This window comes from Myxocyprinus asiaticus, chromosome 40, assembly GCF_019703515.2.
Source record: "Myxocyprinus asiaticus isolate MX2 ecotype Aquarium Trade chromosome 40, UBuf_Myxa_2, whole genome shotgun sequence".
Taxonomy (NCBI): Eukaryota; Metazoa; Chordata; class Actinopteri; order Cypriniformes; family Catostomidae; genus Myxocyprinus; species Myxocyprinus asiaticus.
This window is the reverse complement of record NC_059383.1, coordinates 13220812-13241868: the sequence shown is the minus strand read 5'-3', so window position 1 is coordinate 13241868 and position 21057 is coordinate 13220812. Positions and strand designations below refer to the sequence as shown.

The window sequence follows — 21057 nt, the reverse complement described above, 5'->3', positions numbered from 1 at the left end:
AAATTTTTTTTTTTTTTTATCACAAAGTTGTCAAATGGCTTCATTCTCTTTTAACTCACACAGTTGTACTCCTTTTTTGTTTTTTGTCTTGCCACCCTCTAGTCACTATGAACTGTTGTTGTATGGCAAGAGCTGCATAACATTTCTTTTTTATTCTACTAAAAAATTATGGGTATGAAATGACATGAACGTGACTAAATAATAACAGAATTTTCATTTTTGGTTAAACTGTTCCTTTAAAGCACAACTGCTAAAAATATTAAATCTACAAAAAAAACAAAACAACAACAACGATTAACTCACTAGCTGACTTCAATATTCGACATATCATGAATTTGAAATTGTACATTCTTTGCTTCCACCAAGTTGTTCAAGATCTCTGTAGTTTAGAGCTGTTTGCTGTTGGCAGAGCCGAGTCAAAGCATTAACTGGCCTGTTGCGGCCCTGTTTCCTCATATCAGCCCAGCTTAAATTCATTTTAGACTGAATTCAAGAAGTCACATATGACAAAGTCATGTATTGGACTCTTTTTGTATGTGAAAGTGGCGTTAAGATGCTAGGCTGAATCGTGTTGCCTGCCTGCCTGCCTCTCGTTCAGTTGCCCAGAGGAATGTGGACTAACCTGTTGCTCTGGTCTGTGCATGACTTACCGATGACTCGCTTTACATGCATGCTGCTGCTTAATAGAGCCCCCCCTCCAGTATTCTTGGCTCTAATGGAGCATGTCATTCCACTAAATCTTAAGCAAAACATTCAACAGAGGTGTATCTGAATGTTTTGCCATTGGTGTTGTCTACAGGGCCTCATGCCTCACTCAGGTGACTAGGTGCGGGCTGCTCAGTCTGTGACATGAATTTGGGTTAGTAAACATTCCAAAGACAAGCTTTTGAACCGATTTAGTTGTTGACATATTTTCTTTTACTGTCCCTGATGACATGGCTTATATTACGTCTATAGTTGCTGGTAATGTATGAACCCATAACAAATTCCAAATAAAATTAAAATTCCCCAAATAAAGAATTCAATATATAATAATCAAAATAATAAATTATATAGATGTATAGTCAATCACTGGCCCATAGAAATCCATTTTACATTTAGCCTGGTAGACCATTTAGGGCTGTTTTCACAGGATATGTTCATGCGTCTGTCTAAGCTATTTTTGTTGGTCTGTGTATACATGCATCAGATGGACAATTTTCGAGGGCCTCACTGTGGTTGCGTCACATTTCACTTGTTTTCAGCGTCTCGAGCATAAACGCTGTGTTTTTAGGACTCGTTGTCAAGTTAAATGCAGTTAGAAGCTTTGATAAATGCGTCTTGAGACTGCTGCTTTCAGAGTTGCACTGCGTCCAGTTGTCTTTGAACTCAATGAGAAATTCTGCTGTGACTTTCTTTTGCTTCATGCTCTCTGTAAATATGGTTTGTCACCTTTACAGCTGTGGCAGCGCATGCTGCCCCCTTCTGACGGAATTTACATACGGCTTGATTGTGTTTATTGTGGATGGATGGATGGTTGATGGATGGAGGGATGGGATAGATAGGAATGGATAGATAGGAAAGACGATGGATGGATGGATGGATGGATGGATAGATAGATATGAATGGACAGAAATGGATGGATAGATAAAGACGATGGATGGATGGAATGATAGATAGATATGGATGGATAGATAGGAAAGACAATGGAATGGATGATAGATTGATAGATATGGATGGATGGATAGATAGGAAAGATGATGGAATGGATGATAGATAAATATGAATGGAGAGATATAGATGATAGGGAAGACGATGGATGGATGGAATGATAGATAGATAGATAGATAGGAAAGACGATGGATGGATGATGGATTGGAAAGATAGACAGATGGATGGATGGCTAGATAGATCAATTGCAATCGCAAATTCTAGATGATCACTAATCACTTTTTCTTATCTGTCTTTTTTCTTTGTTTTCTATCAGAATTGATCACAAAGTGTCTAGTGCCTCGCATGGCTACAAACTCCAAGAAGCCCAGGCCATCCTAAAGGAGGTGAAGACCATTAAAGATGCCATCAGCTCTGGGGAGAAAGAGAAACAGGAACTTATGCGGGTAAAAATTCAGCGATTATATAATGAGGCCGTACTCAGAGAACCTTCAAGGGATATTTCACCCAAAAATTCTGTCATTTACTCACCCTCATGCTTTTCCAAACCTGACTTCCATGGAACACAAAAAGAGATGTTAAGCATGTTAGCTTTCTTTTATTGCATCTTTTTCTCCGTACAATTAAGGTGAATGGTGACTGAGGCTATCATTCTGCCTAACATCTCTTTTTGTGTTCCACTGAAGAAAGACACAACATAAAGGTGAGTAAATGATGATAAAATTTTCATTTTTGGGTGAACTATCCCTTCAGTTCAACCCTCTGTACATTCTCTCAATATTGTCATTATGAAAGCAGAGTGTTCAAACAGTACCCAAGTCACAAAAGGACAGAATGTTACACCTAAGAGCCTTCTGGGAATAGCACATTCCTGCATACTTTTAGCATTATGACATTGTGGTAAAAGGACTCCACAATTGTCTCGCTAAAAACATTTGGGGCAGTAAAACTCCGTAATGGCTATGTACATACTGGAAAAGTATGCAAACCAACCTATCCAAATAAAAGCTCCGGTGAAGTATTCTAGTCACGGCATTATAATAGCCAATCAGACTGTCATAATGAGGTAATGTGTTTGAATGAGCAGATAAGGAGTGGCTGCCTGAGAGAGGTGGGGCTTTTCATTGAATATGACAATCATGAACACATACATTTACAAGAGTTATTTGTGCTTTATGCCCACAATTTTTTTTGTGTGTGAATACAGCACTTGACGTAGTTAAATAGCATTATTATATATATATAACATATGCAGGGCATCTCAGAGAACCCACTGTTCGGAGACTGTCTTTTACAGGGATAGTTCACTTAACAAATGAAATTTCTGTCATCATTGACTCACTCTCATGTTGTTCCAAATCATACGACTTTATTTGACTTTATTTCTTCTGTGAAACAAACAATTAGATGTTAGGCAGTATGTCACCTCGCTCATCTCAGTCTCAGTCACCATTCATTTTCATTGCATCTTTTTTTCATAAAATGAAAGTGAATGGTGAATGAGGCTGTCGATTATGTGGTTAAATTAATGTATAGTGATATTAGTGAATGTGACGATCTGTTTGTTTTCGCACTTAGTGTTTGGACAAGCTTTGCTGAATGTAAAATTTCCTTGTTTGCATACTGTTTTGCTAACCTACTGCTCTTGAATGTAGGCCTAAAAAAATATTAGCTTAAGTACAGTTTGCACCTTTTCCTTAATGTAGGCACAAAGTAGGTTTTACTGGAGGCTTGAATTTCACATGAATTTTGCGTGAGTTGTTCATGCGTTTGGACTTGTTGCTTGTAGTAATGTAAATTTAGCATAAAAATGTAAAGAAAGCCATTGAGTACAGTGTTAAGGGAGTAATGAATAAAAGTTTTACCCTGTCGTTTGACAATTTTATCGAGCCAACGTTGTGTAAAATTCAAAGCCAAGTCAAAACTGAACCATTCTTTGGACTGCAAACCAATTATATTACATTACATTTTGTTTATGTCCTTGTTGGTGCTTTAGAAATCCTGATATATTGCTACATATATTAAAAAGCGAATATATTGCTTGCTGATGTGTGTAGCCTTAACCATCAAAGTGTGTCAATTAATGCTTTTTAAATTATTTATCACATACTGTGTTGTGTTAAATAACCAAAGCTATAGATGGTCAAATAAATTAAACGTTTACTCTTTCTTTGTGTTTTAAGTTAGCCTGTGGTTAACAAGCAAGCTGATTAGCCTGTAAAGAGAGCAAACCATTCGCAATTTTCTCCCAATTTGGAATACCCAGTTCCCACTAATTACTAGGTCCTCGTGGTGGCGCGATTACTCACCTTAATCCGGGTGGCGGAGGACAAGTCTCAGTTGCCTCCGCTTCTGAGACCGTTAATCCGCACATCTTATCACGTGGCTTGTTGTGCATGACACCGCGGAGACTCACAGCATGTGGAGGCTCATGCTACTCTCCGCGATCCATGCACAACTTACCACATGACCCATTGAGAGCGAGAACCACATTATAGTGACCACGAGGAGGTTACCCCATGTGACTCTACCCTCCCTAGCAACTGGCCAAATTTGGTTGCTTAGTAGATCTGGCTGGAGTCACTCAGCACGCCCTGGATTTGAACTTGCGACTCCAGGGATGGTAGTCAGCGTCAAAACTCGCTGAGCTACCCAGGCCCCGATATTCTGGGGCTTTGAAAGAAAAACTGAATCACTGACTTTTTAAAATTGGTGAGTTATTTTGGGCTTCTGACCACCCTGTAGGGATGGCGACAGTATTAGCACTCTGAAATTTATTTTCAACATCTTAACATGCCTGTAGCACTACAAAAATCATTTTCTTTTAATATTTCTGTCTTGTTTTCCAGTAAAAATATCTAAACATCCTTAAAACCAGATAAGAGAGATATTAAGACTCGTTTTTGGAGAATATTTCTGGAAGATACTTTTACTGGAAAACAAGTCCAGTTTTTGTAGTTCATACTTTTAGCAGAGGGAGGCTTCGCAAACTTAAGTAACGTCAGGACCAGATTGGTGTAATTTTCCTTATTCCAAGAGGGTATTATTCCCTCTTCTTTTTCCTTTTGTCATCTTTTATTTATTTCCAACTTTTCCTCACTCTGATCAGAGAGCATATGTAGAGGCAGGCTATGCTAAATAATGCATGCTTGCGTCTTTCCAGTGACCTCCACTGCAGCTGCCAGACCTCTCCTGTCGAGTGTGAATATGTGTGTGTGTGCCCGACTGTAGCATGCACACTCGTAGCTTTGTGTTTCTCTGCTGCAAACTGCCATCTCTGCAGCCTCTCTTCACTCATCACTTAATAATCACACAGGTAACTTCAGTTCTACCCGACACGGAAAGTGTCAGACAACTGAATTATACACTTAAATGCCGTCTGCAGTCGTAGTTGTCATTAAATGGCAAGAAAAGTTTTCTCAGAAATGTTCTGAATGTGCAATCCGCAATCGATATCTGTGAGAACTGTAAATAGTGGAAAGGGCAGGAGCTGACGTTCTGCATGCACCAGTGCAGACATATTGTGTAGCATTTTAAGTGGTAGTATTGTTAACAAAAACAAACTAAATGAAAGCATTTTTGTTAACTAAAAATAAAAAATCTAACCTAATTGAAAAAAAAAACCCACTCATGATTATAATAAAAAGATCTTGATTAATTTTAGTTTTAGCTTTTGTTAAAAAAAGTTTATTATAAATGCGAAGACTTTACAATCCGCCCTCATTAAACAGGAAAATGCTACTAGATAGTGTCAACACTGGATGGCCCTGAGAAATTTAAATGATGTCAGTTAGTGCATTACTTCTGGCAGCCCTAAAATGATAACTAAAATATACGGAAGTAAAAAATAAAATTTTTTAAAAAAAAACCTAAAACTAAAATTAAACAGCCATAGAGTGAAAACTAATGATAATTTAATCATAAGGAGGAACTGAATACAAAATGCAAATAAAAGCTAAATAAAAAATTCGGAACTATAGTAACCCTAGATTTTATTAGTTCAATTAACTTCCCTTTACTTTGTGAAATTTGTGACATTTTTATTATTTACTGTAACTGGAAAAGACTTCTCTAGAATTCTAACAGTAAAGATTGTGTCGTAGAGTATAAGCATGTTCAGTATATACAGTATGTACTGTTTAGAGAGCAAACACACTATGCACTATAATGCTACGTTCTAACTAGGCATGACAAAAGCTTCCAGCATCAAGTCAATTTTTTGTTTTAATTGAAAGCAAAATGCTGTGTGAAGCGACAAAATCGTAACCAGTCAGAAATTATTTGATGTTTAATACACAGCTATATGGATCAGGATTTTGGGCAAATTGGATTTCACTGTGGGCGGAGCTACCCACCACAACTCAACTAAAATAAAAAACAAGCAACGTTGCGTTTTGTCGTAGATGTGCCTGATAAGGACAAAAACAGTAAATAAATGTGATCTGTTGTTTCACACTTAGTTAGGACATGGTGTAAATGTACATGAATACTTATTTCATGTGTAATTGCAGAGTAACCACAGGTATAGTTCCCCCAAAAATGAACATTTTCTCATCCAGTCCCAGATGTGTCTGCTGAACACAAATATAGATTTTTAGAAGAATATTTCAGCTCGGTAGGTCCTCAAAATGCTAGTGAATTGTGATCAAAACTTTGAAGCTCCAAAAATCACAAAGGCAGCATAAAATAAATTTATAGTGCTTTTTTATTATAAATTCTCCTCCCTGCCCAATAGGTGGCGATATGCATGAAGAATGCGAATCGCCAAAAACACAAGAAAAAGTGAAGTGAGAAAAAAGTGGAGATTTAGAGTAAAAAAGGAATTAAATATTGATCTGTTTCTTACCCACACCTATCATATTACTTCAGAAGACATGGATTAAACCAGTGGAGACTTATGGATTACTTTTATACTACCTTAATGTGCTTTTTGGAGCTTCAGAGTTCTGGCCACCATTCCATTGTATGGACCTACAGAGCTGAAATATTCTTCTAAAAATCTTAGTTTGTGCTCTGCAGAAGAAAGGAAATCGTACACATCTGGGATGGCATGAGGCTGAATAAATGATGTGAGAATTTTCATTTTTGGGTGAACTGTTTTTTTAACTATGGTCACGTTCCACTAAGGTTTGACAACCAGAAAGTGTCCAAAGACTTTTCGTCTTAATTTTTGACAGTATTTCTTTAACAGTCTATTGTTTTACCTAACAAACTTCATTTTGATAAAATGTTTTGCGTGAAAAATGTGTGCATTGTTTTGTTTCTTTAAAATAAATGTAACTTTGTTTGATGTTTTGTCATCTAATACAGTTACATTCATACATTTATATGTGTTGCATGAGTGTCCCAATACCTCTTTGGCCACTGTAAGTACAATAGAACACCACTGGAGAACAGCATCCATAAAAGTTAGAGAGATCATCTGATTGTTGTCTGTTTCTCTGTTAGAAACTGGCCATGTTGAAGGATGGTTTCCAGTTAGACTATGGCTCTCAGTCTGACCTGTGGGCCAGCAGTCTGTCCCTGGCCAACTCTAACCTCTCCCTGCCCCGCCTTTACTCAGACGCAGAGTCTCAAACAGACATACCTGCTGAGGTGAGAGACAGTCTTCAAGCCTTTACGAGCTTGTAAATGATGAATGAACATGATGCCGTATCAGTGCTTTTCGCAATTTCATCTATTGTGTCTAATGTGATTTTGTGACTCCATTTGAATCAGTTTGTATCAAGCTCAAATAAACTGGCTGAGAAGGTGCGACTGAGCCTGAAATATGAGGAGGCAAAAAGGAGGTACATGTTTCTTTCCTGAAATATAATTTTTTGACTTTTTTAATCTATATGGGTTTTCCGATGGTTGACGGTTAATATAATTCAGATACTGTCACCATTTGGTGCCTTTCTTTGCATTTCTACCTAATCAGGATTGCAAACATCGAGGTCCAGATTGCCAAGCTGGACAGTGAGGCGTGGCCGGGCCTGCTGGACCCAGAGAGAGATCGCTTGATCCTCATCAACGAGAAGGAAGAGCTGCTGAAGGAACTGCAGTATGTAACGCCACGTAAGCGAGTGCCCAGCGAAGCAGAGAAGATCGAGTCTGAGAAGAAACGACTTGAGAAGGACCTGCAGGCTGCACGAGACAACCAGAGCAAAGCACTGACCGAGAGGTGAGATGTTTAACTAGGTCAGCTTCAACATAGATTAACTGCACTGAAAAAAGCTAACTAGATTTCTAGCTTGAGTGAGAAGAGGTCAATGAAGTGACCTTTTTGGGCTGTTTTGATTAGGCTATTGTGGAATAGAGGTGATTTGGGGAAAATTATGTGCACATTGTAGGATAGTTATGAAAATAGCAGGATTAGAATTAGTGGTGTTTGCTAAGGCTCCATCACGTTTACCTTTGCACAGCAAAATACAGTCATCTCAATGGGAATCTGCACGATCAGAAATTTCACCTGATGGACTTTTGGTGGCAAAGACGTTTCCCAATGTTAATGTACACTGGCGGCCAAAAGTTTGGAATAATGTACAGATTTTGCTCTTAAGGAAAGAAATTGGTACTTTTATTCACCAAAGTGGTATTCAACTGTTCACAACGTATAGTCAGGACATTAATAACATGAAAAATTACTATTACAATTTTTAAAAAAAATTCGGAACTGAAGAACTACTTCAAAGAGTTCTTATAAAAAAATCCTCCACGTGCAGCAATGACAGCTTTGCAGATCCTTGACATTCTAGCTGTCAGTTTGTCCAGATACTCAGGTGACATTTCACCCCACACTTCCTGTAGCACTTGCCATAGATGTGGCTGTTTTGTCGAGCACTTCTCACGCATCTTACAGTCTAGCTGATCCCACAAAAGCTCAATGGGGTTAAGATCCATAACACTCTTTTCCAATTATCTGTTGTCCAATGTCTGTGTTTCTTTGCCCACTGTAACCTTTTCTTTTTGTTTTTCTGTTTCAAAAGTGGCTTTTTCTTTGCAATTCTTCCCATAAGCCCTGCACCCTGAGTCTTCTCTTCTCACTGTTGAACATGAAACTGGTGTTGAGCGGGTAGAATTCAATGAAGCTGTCAGCTGAGGACATGTGAGGTGTTTATTTCTCAAACTAGAGTCTCTGATGTACTTATCCTCTTGTTTAGTTGTACATCTGGCCTTCCACATCTCTTTCTGTCGTTGTTAGAGCCAGTTGTCCTTTGTCTTTGAAGACTGTAGTGTACACCTTTGTATGAAATCTTCAGTTTTTTGGCAATTTCAAGCATTGTATAGCCTTCATTCCTCAAAACAATGATTGACTGACGAGTTTCTAATATTGACCTTAAGACATGCCAGTCTATTGCATACAGTGGCAGCTCAAAAACAAACACAAAGACAATGTTAAGCTTTATTTAACAAACCAAATAGCTTTCAACTGTGTTTGATATAATGGCAAGTGATTTTCTAGTACCAAATTAAAAATGTAGTCTGATTACTCTAGGTGTTGGAGTGATGGCTGCTGGAAATGGGGCCTGTCTAGATTTGATCAAAAAATACTTTTTTCAAATAGTGATGGTGCTGTTTTTAACATCAGTAATGTCCTGACTATACTTTGTGATCAGTTGAATGCCACTTTGGTGAATTAAACCAATTTCTTCCGAAACAGCAAAATCTGTACGTTATTCCAAACTTTTGGCCACCAGTGTATATTAGTTCTATCCATTCTATTCTCATTTATCCATTCTAGTGTAAATAAGAAAAGCAATAAAAGACTCATCTACAGCTGTGCTCTCAAGGCATCAGCGGCAGGAACAGTCTACCACACTAAAGTTAATATTTAAAACCAACTTCAAAAGGCTTAACTGCTTTTTTTTAGAACTCAAAAAATATATCACTAAGGCTCGATATGCAGAGACCGCACTTGCAAAAGTCTTTTGCATTATGCAAAACCAGTTACACTGCTAGAACTGTGTCCCTTGTTTATGTTGCCGCATGAGCCAGACATTGTAACTGCACCCTAAGAGTGAAATGTCATATGCAAATTATTCATTAAAGTGTGCTAGTATGTGGCTTGTGGTTCGTAGTGACTCTTCCACTCGTTGAGCGCTGCACTGCAAACAAAAAAAAAAAAAAATTCTTCTTTCCAGTAAACATCCTTAAAACAGATACATTTACTCTAGAAGCAAAATGTTTTCAGGTCAGGTTGCCTAGGTGAGAGAACTGATACGTTTTTTTTTGTTGTTTTTTTTTACTTGACTCCATATCTTTCATTCTTTCTTCCTCTTTCTCCTGTTCTTATTCTTGCCCTTCAGTTTGTTGAACAGGGCCCTTGTTCTCCACTCTAGACACTGTATTCCTGTTTGGCTTGGCATCTGCACTCTTCCTGTAACCTGAGCTGCACAAATGCTGGCTTTAGGCTGAACACAATAGGTGCCTTAAGTACTGCTGTTTAATAACATACCAACAACACTTCATTAAAAGAGCCATAAGAATGCCAGAGACATTGACTAAAGGTTCATTCAGTAACTTTTGTCATTGTGTCATCTTGGACTTACACTGACACCTGGCGGCTTGGATGCAGCATCATTTAAAATCAATAGTGTTCAGTTTCAGATGCCATTGTAGAAATTTAGTATTCACAGTCAGCCATGATTACTTTATTCAGTGAGTGAAAGTGTCAAATAACAGGACAGAGATTAAGCGAGTAGTATTCACCTGGTCATGTGATTCTAAAATGGCAGCCCCCATGTGTGGACCTTCTCCCTGTATAATAAAACTGCTTTTATAAGGTTAATGATATGACTGAAGTCTTCATTTTAATGTGAGTGGTCATTATTTCCTACATATATTGTAAAATTACAATTCATGTCTTTAGAAGAACTTAAAACTTAACTTTTTTAATGAGGAAGTAATTACTGAGTGTATCTTCAAGAAAGTAGATAGTTTTTTTTATTATTACTTTTACAAAAATTGTGCATGAATATTTCTCAAGGTGCATTGTGAGGAAATTTATATGAAGTGGTAAAAAGGAAAAATTAAACTAGATTTTTCAGACATTTTCAGAAGATTCCTTGCCCGTCCAGAGCTCGTCACTCTGATGATTTGGTGTTGAGGGTGGTTGCCAATGTATTGCTATGCGGGTGCTAAAGTGGTGTCTCACTAGCCATTGTAAGCTTAATTTACATAACTGACATAATGGCCAATCTGAGAGGGTCTGAGCTCATGTTTTGCTGATGGGTGGATGTTAACACTACAGCCGCACCGACTCAGCCACCCAAACTTCCGTTTTGTTTGAAAAAACTTGTTCAGTGGCTGGGGCGGGCTTTATTTTTTATAGTGCCTTGATTTTGCCATGGATTAAAAAAAATGCAATCATATTGCAAGTTTATTTCTTGTACAATCCCAATTCCGAAAAATTTGGGACACTATGATAAATGCTATTAAAAACAAAAAGGAGTGATTTGTAAATTATATTCACCTTTTGCTATATTGAAAGCACTACAGCTAAACATTATATGATGGTGTTACCTTGTGAATTTCATTGTTTTTTGGAAAATGTACAGTCATTTCAAATCAGATGATTGCAACACACTCCAAAAAAGTTGGGACAGTCGAGTGTTTACCACTGTGAAACATCACTATTTCTTCAAATAATACTTATTAAGCATTTAGGCACTGAAGACACAAGTTTAAGTTTAAAAAGTGGAATTTTCCCCTATTCATCCATTATGCAGGTCTTGCACAATTGCACGGAGTCTTCGTTGCCGTATTGTGCACTTCACAATGCACCTCACATTCTCAATTGGAGATGGTCAGTACTGCAGGCAGGCCAGTCTTGCACCCGCACTCTCTGCTTATTCGGCCAGTATGTGGTTTGAAGTTGTCCTGCTGAAAATTCTGGGACATCCCTGGAAAAGACGGTGCTAGATGACAGTGTATGCTGCTCCAAAATTTGTACATATCTGTCTGCATTAATGGTGCCCTCACAGATGTGCAAGTTACCCATGCCATGGGCACTGACACACCCCCTGGCCCATACAGACACTGGCTTTTGAACCTGACGCTGATAACAGCTTGGATGGTCCTTTTCCTCTTCGGCCCAGAGAACACAAAGGCTGTGTTTTTCAAAAACTATTTAAAATGTGGACTCATCGGACCAAAAAACACGGTTCCACTGTTCTACTTTCCATCAAAGATGACACTGAGCCCAGAGAAGTCTGCAGCGCTTCTGGACAGTGTTGATGTAGGGCTTCTGCTTTGCATAGTAAAGTCTTAACTTGCATCTTTGGATGCAGCAGCAAATGGTGTTGACTAACAAAGGTTTACTAAAGTAATCCCAAGCCCATGTTCATGATATCTATTACAGATGAATGATGTTTTTTAAGAACATGATGTCTGGGGTAGCTCAGCGAGTATTTATGCTGACTTCCACCCCTGGAGTTGCAAGTTCGAATCCAGGGTGTGCTAAGTGACTCCAGCCAGGTCTCCTAAGCAAACAAATTGGCCCGGTTGCTAGGGAGGATAGAGTCACATGGGGTAACCTCCTCGTGGTCGCGATTAAGTGGTTCTCGCTCTCAATGGGGCACGTTGTAAATTGTGCGTGGATCACGGAGAGTAGCATGAGCCTCCACATGTTGTGATTCTCTGCGGTGTCATGCACAACGAGCCACATGATAAGATGCGCGGATTGACTGTCTCAGAAGCGGAGGCAACTTAAACTTGTCCTCCGCCACCCGGATTGAGGTAACCGCGCCACCACGAGGACCTAGTAAGTAGTGGGAATTGGGCATTCCAAAATTGGAGAGAAAAGGGGATAAAAAAAATAAAATAATAAAAAAAAGACTGATGTCTGAGGGATCACGTGCATTCAGAAGTGGTTTTCGTCTTGCCCTTTACGCACAGAGATTTGACCAGATTCCTTGAATCTTTTAACTATATTGTGCACTGTAGATGGTGAATTGTTCAAATCACTTCTTTTTATTAGCATTTTTCATTCTGTCCCAACTTTTTTTTTGGAATTGGGATTGTAGTTGTGAGTTCATAGGCTTCAATTGCAAATGTATTTCTTGTAATTATTTCTTGTGATAGAATTGAATTTTTCTTGCAACTGCAAGTTTATTTCTAATTTTAAATCTCAAAATTGTGACTTTCTTGCAATTGTGAATTTATATCTCACAAATGCAACTTTATTTCTTGTAATTACAGTGCATTCAGAAAGTATTCAGACCCCTTCATTTTTTCACATTTTATTATGTTGCAGCCTTACGATAAAGTGCTTTAAAATATACATTTTTTCACATCAATCTACACTCCATAACCCATAATGACAAAGCAAAAACCAGATTTTTGATAACTTTGCAAATTTATTAAAAAGAAAAAACTGGGGGCCTGGGTAGCTCAGTGGTAAAAAGATGCTGGCTACCACCCCTGGAGTTCGCTAGTTCGAATCCCAGGGAGTGCTGAGTGACTCCAGGCAGGTCTCTTAAGCAACCAAATTGGACCTGTTGCTAGGAAGGGTAGAGTCACATGGGGTAACCTCCTCGTGGTCACTATAATGTGGTTCATTCTCGGTGGGGCACGTGGTGAGTTGAGCGTGGATGCCGCGGTGGATGGCGTGAAGCCTCCACACGTGCTATGTCTCCGTGGCAACGCGCTCAACAAGCCACATGATGAGATGCGTGGGTTGACAGTCTCAGATGCGGAGGCAGCTGAGATTCGTCCTCCGCCACCCGGATTGAGGCGAATCACTACGCGACCACGAGGACTTAAAAAAAAAGCATTGGGAATTGGGCATTCCAAATTGGGTGAAAAAGAGGGAAAAATCCCCCGACTGGGTTCAAGCCTTTGGCTGGGCCACTCAAGGACATTCACAGAGTTGTTCCTAAGTCACTCTTGCATTGTCTTGGCTGTGTGCTTAGGGTCATTGTCCTGTTGGAAGGTGAACCTTCGGCCCAGTCTGAGGTCCTGAGCGCTCTGGACCGGGTTTTCATTAAGGACATCTCTATATTTTGCTGCATTCAGCTTTTCTTCATCCCTGACCAGTCCCCCAGTCCCTGCCACTGATAAACACCCCCACAGCATGATGCTACCACCACCATGCTTCACAGTTGGGATGGTATTGTGCAGGTAATGAGCGGTGCCTGGTTTGCTCCAGACATGATGCTTGGAATTGAAGTCAAACAGTTCAATCTCCATTTCATCAGACCAGAGAATCTTGTTTCTCATAGTCTGAGAGTCCTTTAGGTGTTTTTTGCAAATTACGAGCAGGCTTTCATGTGTCTTGCACTGAGCAGAGGCTTCCGTTTGGCCACACTGCCATAAAGCCCAGACCGATGGAGTGTTGCAATGATGGATGTCCTTCTGGAAGTTTCTCCCATCTCCACACATCATCTCTGGAGCTCAACCAGAGTGACCATCGGGTTCTTGGTCACTTCTCTTACCAAGGCCCTTCTCTCCAATTGCTCAGTTTGGCTGGGTGGCCAGCTCTAGGAAGAGTCCTGGTTGTTCCAAACTTCTTCAATGTAAGAATTATGGAGGCCACTGTGCTCTTGGGAACCTTCAATGCAGCTGAAATTTTTTTTTAGCCTTCCCCAGATCTTTGCCTCAATACAGTCCTGTCTCTGAGCTCTGCAGGCAGTTCCTTTGACCTCATGGTTTGGTTTTTGCTCTGATATGCATTTTCAGCTGTGAGACCTTATATAGACAGGTGTGTGCCTTTCCAAACCATGTCCAATCAATTAAATTTGCCACAGGGGAACTCCAATCAAAGTGTAGAAACATCTCAAAGATGATCCAGAGAAATGGGATGCACCTGAGCTAAATTTCAAGTGTCATAGCAAAGGGTCTGAATACTTATGTCAACGTGATATTTCAATTTTTTCTTTTTAATACATTTGCAAAGTTATCAAAAATCTGGTTTTTGATTTGTCAATATGGGGTATGGAGTGTAGATTGATTTGAAAAAAATAAATAATTAAGCATTTTAGCATAAGGCTGCAATATAACAAAATGTGAAGAAAAATGAAGGGGTCTGAATACTTTCTGAATGCACTGTATTTCTTGTAAAAGATTTGTGACTATTTCTCACAACTGCGAGTTTATTTCTCACTTTATATCTTGCAGTTGCTTCTATTTCTCAAAGTTGCAAGTTTATATATCTCAATTGCTACTTTATTTCTTGTAATAATTTCTCTTGGGAGTTGTGACTATTTCTTGCAACTGCAAGTTATTTCCTCAAGTTGTGAGTTCATATGCGTCATTTGCAAATTTATTCCTTGTCATTATTTCTCATAGAAGCATTGAATTTTCTTGCAACTGCGAGTTTATTTCTAATATTAAATCTCACAATTATGATTTTATTTCTTGCAATTGTGAATTTATATCTCACAAATGTGACTTTATTTCTTGTAATTGTGGGGGCCACCCACTGGCCCAAGGACGGTATCCAATGTCGTGGCTGAAGGTCTCCTGCATGTTCTGTCTTATTGTGTGCATTAAATAATACTTTTATTTGATTTGAGTTCCATGTTTTATTAATCTTATCATTAATTATTTTCTTTATTTCATCTAACTCCAATTATGAAAAACCTCGTTGATGTATCTATGCTCTGAATTTAAGTTTTGTATCTTATTATTTTTAGTAATTCTCTCTTCTAGACTGCATTTGTTATTTCAATGTTATTTGGGTCCTGTGCCGGCTAGACGCAAGTCTTTAACTACAAATTCATCAGTTTCAGATATTAGTAAGTTTTAGACTAAGTACTTATAGGTTCTCGGCTTTATCCGTTTAGTCTTATTTGGCTAAGTTCAGTATAGATTCTCGACTCACCGTTTAGCGCCAGTCAATTAAGTTCTGTTTTACAGATTCTCGGTCCTACTCTTAGTATTCCCGTTTAATTCTACTTGGCTAAGTTCTATTATAGATTCTCGGTTCACCGTTTAGCCTTTTAGTACATATTTAATTAATGGGTTCCTTCTGAAGTAGCTTAGTTAAGCCAACTCTGACCATAGATTTGTAGTTAATAAGAAATATACTAGAAAACAGTCCTTCAGAATGACTCATAATAACAATTTATTTTACCAGGTAATAGCAATACATTCAAACAATCCAAGTAAAATAATAAATCAAACTCAAAGCTATCAGAGAACGAAGCATCCATTCAAACATTTACCAAACATAAGAAATTCAAATTGCATACCTGGTAGGTTAAAAAACGACACACAATGTTTTCTGTGTGGGTCTTCTGACTACAGAGACCCTGATTCCTTTGTCATCTCTCCTTAAATACCAAACGATTCTTTTGTTATTTCAGATGTGTGTGTTTGATGTTATTTGGGATTTGGTTTACAATTTAGAGGTTTGAAGGTAGACTTGTGATTGAGTAGGTCGTTTGATGTTTATAAAGAATGCACCTAATCTGCATACAGCATCTGGTCCCTGTGAGAGACTTGGGAGGGGCATGTCCCGGATAGAATACAGTATTTTACTAAGTTCTTAAATCTTACTTGTGATTTGACTTTTCTGAAAGGGAATGAGACCGTTTTACCAGTTGCACTGAGACCTCTTGAATGATACCAAACATGTATGATCAAGAACCTTTTTACATTACAGTACATAAGTCATAACTTAGTTTTTGGTGTCCTTAAAGTGACCTGAGGTGAGAGAGAGAGCAGATGTGAGTGTGATTTGTGTTTTATGGTCCCTAATCAGTGGGGTGTGTTGTCTCAGGGGGAGATGTCTTCTGGGTGAGTTTTATGACGATGTTATTTCACAAGTTCTTAACTTTCCCAGAAGTGATGCAGACAATTTTGTGCCAGTCTTACATAATGATTTCTTGAAAGAATTAATCGCGACTTTATTTCTTGTATTTGCAAGTTGATATCTTGCAATTGCAACTTTGCTTCTTGTAATTATTTCTCGTAAAAGAGTTGACTCTCACAGTTGCGACTTTATTTCTTGTATTTGCGAGTTCATATCCCTCAATTGCATATTTATTTCTTGTAATTACAGTGGCATGCAAAAGTTTGGGCACCCCTGATCAAAATTTCTGTTGCTGTGAATAGCTAAGCGAGCAAAAGATGGCCTGATTTCCAAAAGGCTTAAAGTTAAAGATGACACATTTCTTTAATATTTTAAGCAATTTTACTTTTTTATATTCATTCTTTTACAGTTTCAAAATAACAAAAAAGCAAAAGTTTGGACACCCTGCATGGTCAGTACTTAGTAACACCCCCTGGCAAGTATCACAGCTTGTAAAAGCTTTTTGTAGCCAGCTAAGTGTCTTTCAATTTTTGTTTGGGGGATTTTCGCTCATCCTTGCAAAAGGCTTCTAGTTCTGTGAGATTCTTGGACCGTCTTGCATGCACTGCTCTTTTGAGGTCTATCCACAGATTTTCAATGACGTTTAGGTCGGGGGACTGGGAGGGCCATGGCAAAACCTTCAGCTTGTGCCTCTTGAGGTAGTCCATTGTGGAATTTGAGGTGTGTTTAGGATCATTATCCTGTTGTAGAAGCAATCCTCTTTTCATCTTCAGCTTTTTTACAGATGGTGTGATGTTTGCTTCCAGAATTTGCTGGTATTTAATTTAATCCATTCTTTCCTCTACCAGTGAAATGTTCCCCTGTGCCACTGGCATCAACACAAGCCCAAAGCATGATCGATCCACCCCCGTGCTTAACATTTGGAGAGGTGTTCTTTTCATGAAATTCTGCACCCTTTTTTCTCCAAACATACCTTTGCTCATTCCAGCCAAAAAGTTATATTTTAACTTCATCAGTCCACAGGACTTGTTTCCAAAATGCATCAGGCTTGTTTAGATGTTCATTTACAAACTTCTGACACTGAAATTTGTGGTGAGGGTGCAGGAAAGGTTTTCTTCTCATGACTCTTCCATGAAGGTCATATTTGTGCAGGTGTCGCTGCACAGTAGAACAGTGCACCACTACTGCAGAGTCTGCTAAATCTTCCTTAAGGTCTTTTGCAGTCAAACGGGTTTTGATTTGCCTTTCTAGCAATCCTATGAAGAGTTCTCTCTGAAAGTTTTCTTGGTCTTCCAGACCTCAAATTGAACTCCACCGTTCCTGTTAACTGCCATTTCTTAATTACATTATGAACTGAGGAAATGGCTACCTGAAAACGCTTTGCTATCTTCTTATAGCCTTCTCCTGCTTTGTGGGCATCAGTTATTTTAATTTTCAGAGAGCTAGGCAGCTGCTTAAAGGAGCCCATGGCTGCTGATTGTTGGGACAGGATTTGAGGAGTCAGAGTATGTATAAAGCTTTGAAATTTGCATCAACAGGCCTTTCCAAATGATGACTGTGAACAAGCCATTGCCCTAACAAGCTAATTAAGACCTTGGTAAAAGTTATCTGAGAGCTAAAATCTCTTAGGGTGCCCAAACTTTTGCATGGTGCTCCTTTCCCTTTTTTCACTCAAATCTTGTACAAAATGAAAATAATACACTAATATTGCTTAAAATGTTGAAAAGAATGTTTCATCTTTAACTTTATGCCTTTTGGAGATCAGTTCATCTTCTACTCACTTAACTATTCACAGCAACAGAAATTTTGATCAGGGGTGCCCAAACTTTTGCATGCCACTGTATTTCTCATAAAAGAATTGACTTTTTCTTACAACTGCAATTTTATTTCTCTTTATTGCAACTTTATATCTCGCAGTTGCAACTATTTCTTGTAATTTTTTCTCGTAAAATAATTATGACTTTCTTGCAACTGAGTTTATTTCTCTTAATTAAACTTTATATCTTGCAATCGTAACTTAATTTCTTGTAATTTTCTCATAAAAGAACTGACTATTCCTCGCAACTGCGAGTTTATTTCTCGTAATTGCAACTTAATATCTCAGAGTTGTGAATTTATATCTTGCAGTTGCTTCTATTTCTCACAGCTGCAAGTTTCTATATCGCAATTGCTACTTTATTTCTTGTAATTATTTCTCGTAAAAGAACTGACTATTTCTTGCAGCTACGTGTTTGTTTCTGGTAATTGCAACTTTTTTGTCTTGCAGTTGTGACTAGTTCTAATTGTTGCAAGTTTATATATCACAATTGCAACTTTTCTTCATATAATTATTTCTCATAAATCAAGAATTGTGACTATTTCAAAATAAATTTGCAACTGTGAGAGATGAAGTCACAATTATAAGAAACAAAGTAGCAATTGCAAGAAATAAAGTCAGAATTACCTTTAAAAAAAACATTATTCCGTGGCGGGATCAAGACACCATACTTCTGTGGTCTCTTCAAATGACCAGTGAGCTTCTACTAACACTGAAGAACTGACAAGACATCATCCTGCTCTGATCTGATCTGAGCTTTTTACTCAGTAAACGCAAAGTAACGTATCGCAAACGCGAGTGTTATCCATGGTGATTGTGTAACCAAGCATTTTACTGGGGTTCTCCTACACTTAAATGACTAACAAAATCAAAAGAGACAGCAGAACAGTCCGTGTTTATTGAATATATATCCTTTTTTCACTGAAGCTGCGTATTGACACACTTTCTACAGCAATTCCCGAAGGTATCAATACACAATCACTTATTCACAGGGTAAAGCTACTCCATTAAGCTCATTCTACGAAGTCGATTACAGTTTTTTATATTGATGCTGTACTACTATTCACTATTTCTGAGTTGGTGAGGGTGACAGACCTCCAACCGAAGAGAGGTTAGGTGTGACATCCTCAGCCAAAATCAAGTTGTTTCAAATTGACAAGTGAGACACCACCCTAAGGTGTTCTGAGTGTTATTGTGTTGCCAAAGTTTTTTTTGGCAGCAGCACACTCTCCTCAACCATTCGCATGATTTGAGGTATCTTTCATGTATGTAGCACAAATGGTGCGAGACAAGTTATTTGCCGAAGTGTAGTACTTATGTTTAGGGGGTTGTTCAAATCGTTAACTCTAAGTACGAACAATTGTAATAGTGATGCTTGCTTAAGCAAAAACTTATAAAAAGTGACAAATACAGTAAATTAAAAGGACTTCTCTGTGTTTCTTCATTTAGATTGAGGCTGCACTATAAGAGAAGCAAACTAGTGAAGGAACTAGAGGAGATGGTGAGGTTGGCTTCTTCCCTGCACACACAGCTGAAAAGGTAAGATACCATTCCTGACATGTAAGCCCATTCAGATCTCAAATATAATATTGACATTTTCTGTCTGTTATCTGAAGTCCACTTAAAACACATTCAAATGCTCTGAGCATCAGTTATGAAACATGATAAAAGGCAGAAATATATCTTAAAATCAGCAGGAAGAGAAAACTGCATTTCATAAGAACTTTGCATCGATATATCTGATGTTAAAACTATGCAATAATGAACACACCCTTATCAGAAGAATCATCCTTTTGAAGTTATAAAACTATGCCATGAAACTCTCTCCTGTTTATTTTAACAAAAGCTTTGTGCTTTTTGTTTTTGAATGATGCCTAATTTGTGTCTGGATGAGGCACATCAAAGACATGTTGCATGGAGGAACAGTCCCTCGAGTGTCTCACTAACGAGCCTGCCATGCGTTAATTAGCATGTTTACTTTAAAGCAGAATGAATTTGATGTAGGGAGTAGAAATAGGGTAGTTAGAAAACAGATTTGGGGAGAATAAAGCATGAACCGGACCTGCTTTCCGATTTATGCTGTGACACTTGGTTCGACTGCTCAGTCCGTAACAGTTTGATATGATAAATTTGATAAATGTACTGTAGAAGCAAAATGGCATGATTTTCTAATTTTAAAATCTTGTTTGTTTTAGGGATATTTTTACTGGAAAACAAGATAAAAATGCAGAGTAAGAAAATATTTTTTTTGCACTGTGTTCTCTAAAGGCAATTTATTCAGAGACAAGCAGCTACGAGAAATGTATTATGCTACAAAAAGTGAGACAGGGAACATAAAAAGCATTTTTCAAATGCAAATTATCATCAATAGCGGTTTATTTCATGGATTGCTTTCATATAAATTGCAAACTTTACCAAAGTTCACATGAAGCGCACCCCAGACTTCCTTTTCAAATGGACACAAAAGTGGTTCGCTGGTGCGCACTCGAGTTTGGAAAACCACTTTCAAACCTACTAAATTAAATGAATTCTGATGGACTTGGAGCCAACTAAAAGCTCTAGTACCCATAAATGAGCCATTCACATCGAACCTTTTTGATTAAAAAAAAAAAAAAAAAAAAAAAATCTGGATGCAGCACAAGGAATTAAACAGAATGCAGGTGTTCCGAGACATGTTTTTAAAAGTTGATGTTCCTTTAAATTGATACAACATCTTAAAAACGTGGTGCTCATTTGCGACTTGAAGCGCAGTGGTCAAAGATGTCCATTTAGTGCATGTTTACATAGAAATACACAGATTTACACAGATGGATAAACAAATAGGTTCGGTGTGAATGGCCCTTAACCTCACTGA

The 21057-nt window shown here is 38.2% G+C and overlaps 1 protein-coding gene across 2 annotated transcripts in view; it reads left to right on the top strand.

The window, feature by feature from the left end:
* Positions 1-21057, top strand: part of LOC127430896 (protein KIBRA-like) — a 60410-nt gene that overhangs the window by 20775 nt on the left and 18578 nt on the right. For both annotated transcript variants that reach the window (XM_051681037.1, XM_051681038.1), the window contains exons 6-10: positions 1967-2096; positions 7099-7245; positions 7369-7439; positions 7571-7813; positions 19653-19742. In XM_051681037.1, the coding sequence (XP_051536997.1) occupies positions 1967-2096; positions 7099-7245; positions 7369-7439; positions 7571-7813; positions 19653-19742 (681 nt within the window). The remainder of the gene's footprint in view (positions 1-1966; positions 2097-7098; positions 7246-7368; positions 7440-7570; positions 7814-19652; positions 19743-21057) is intronic.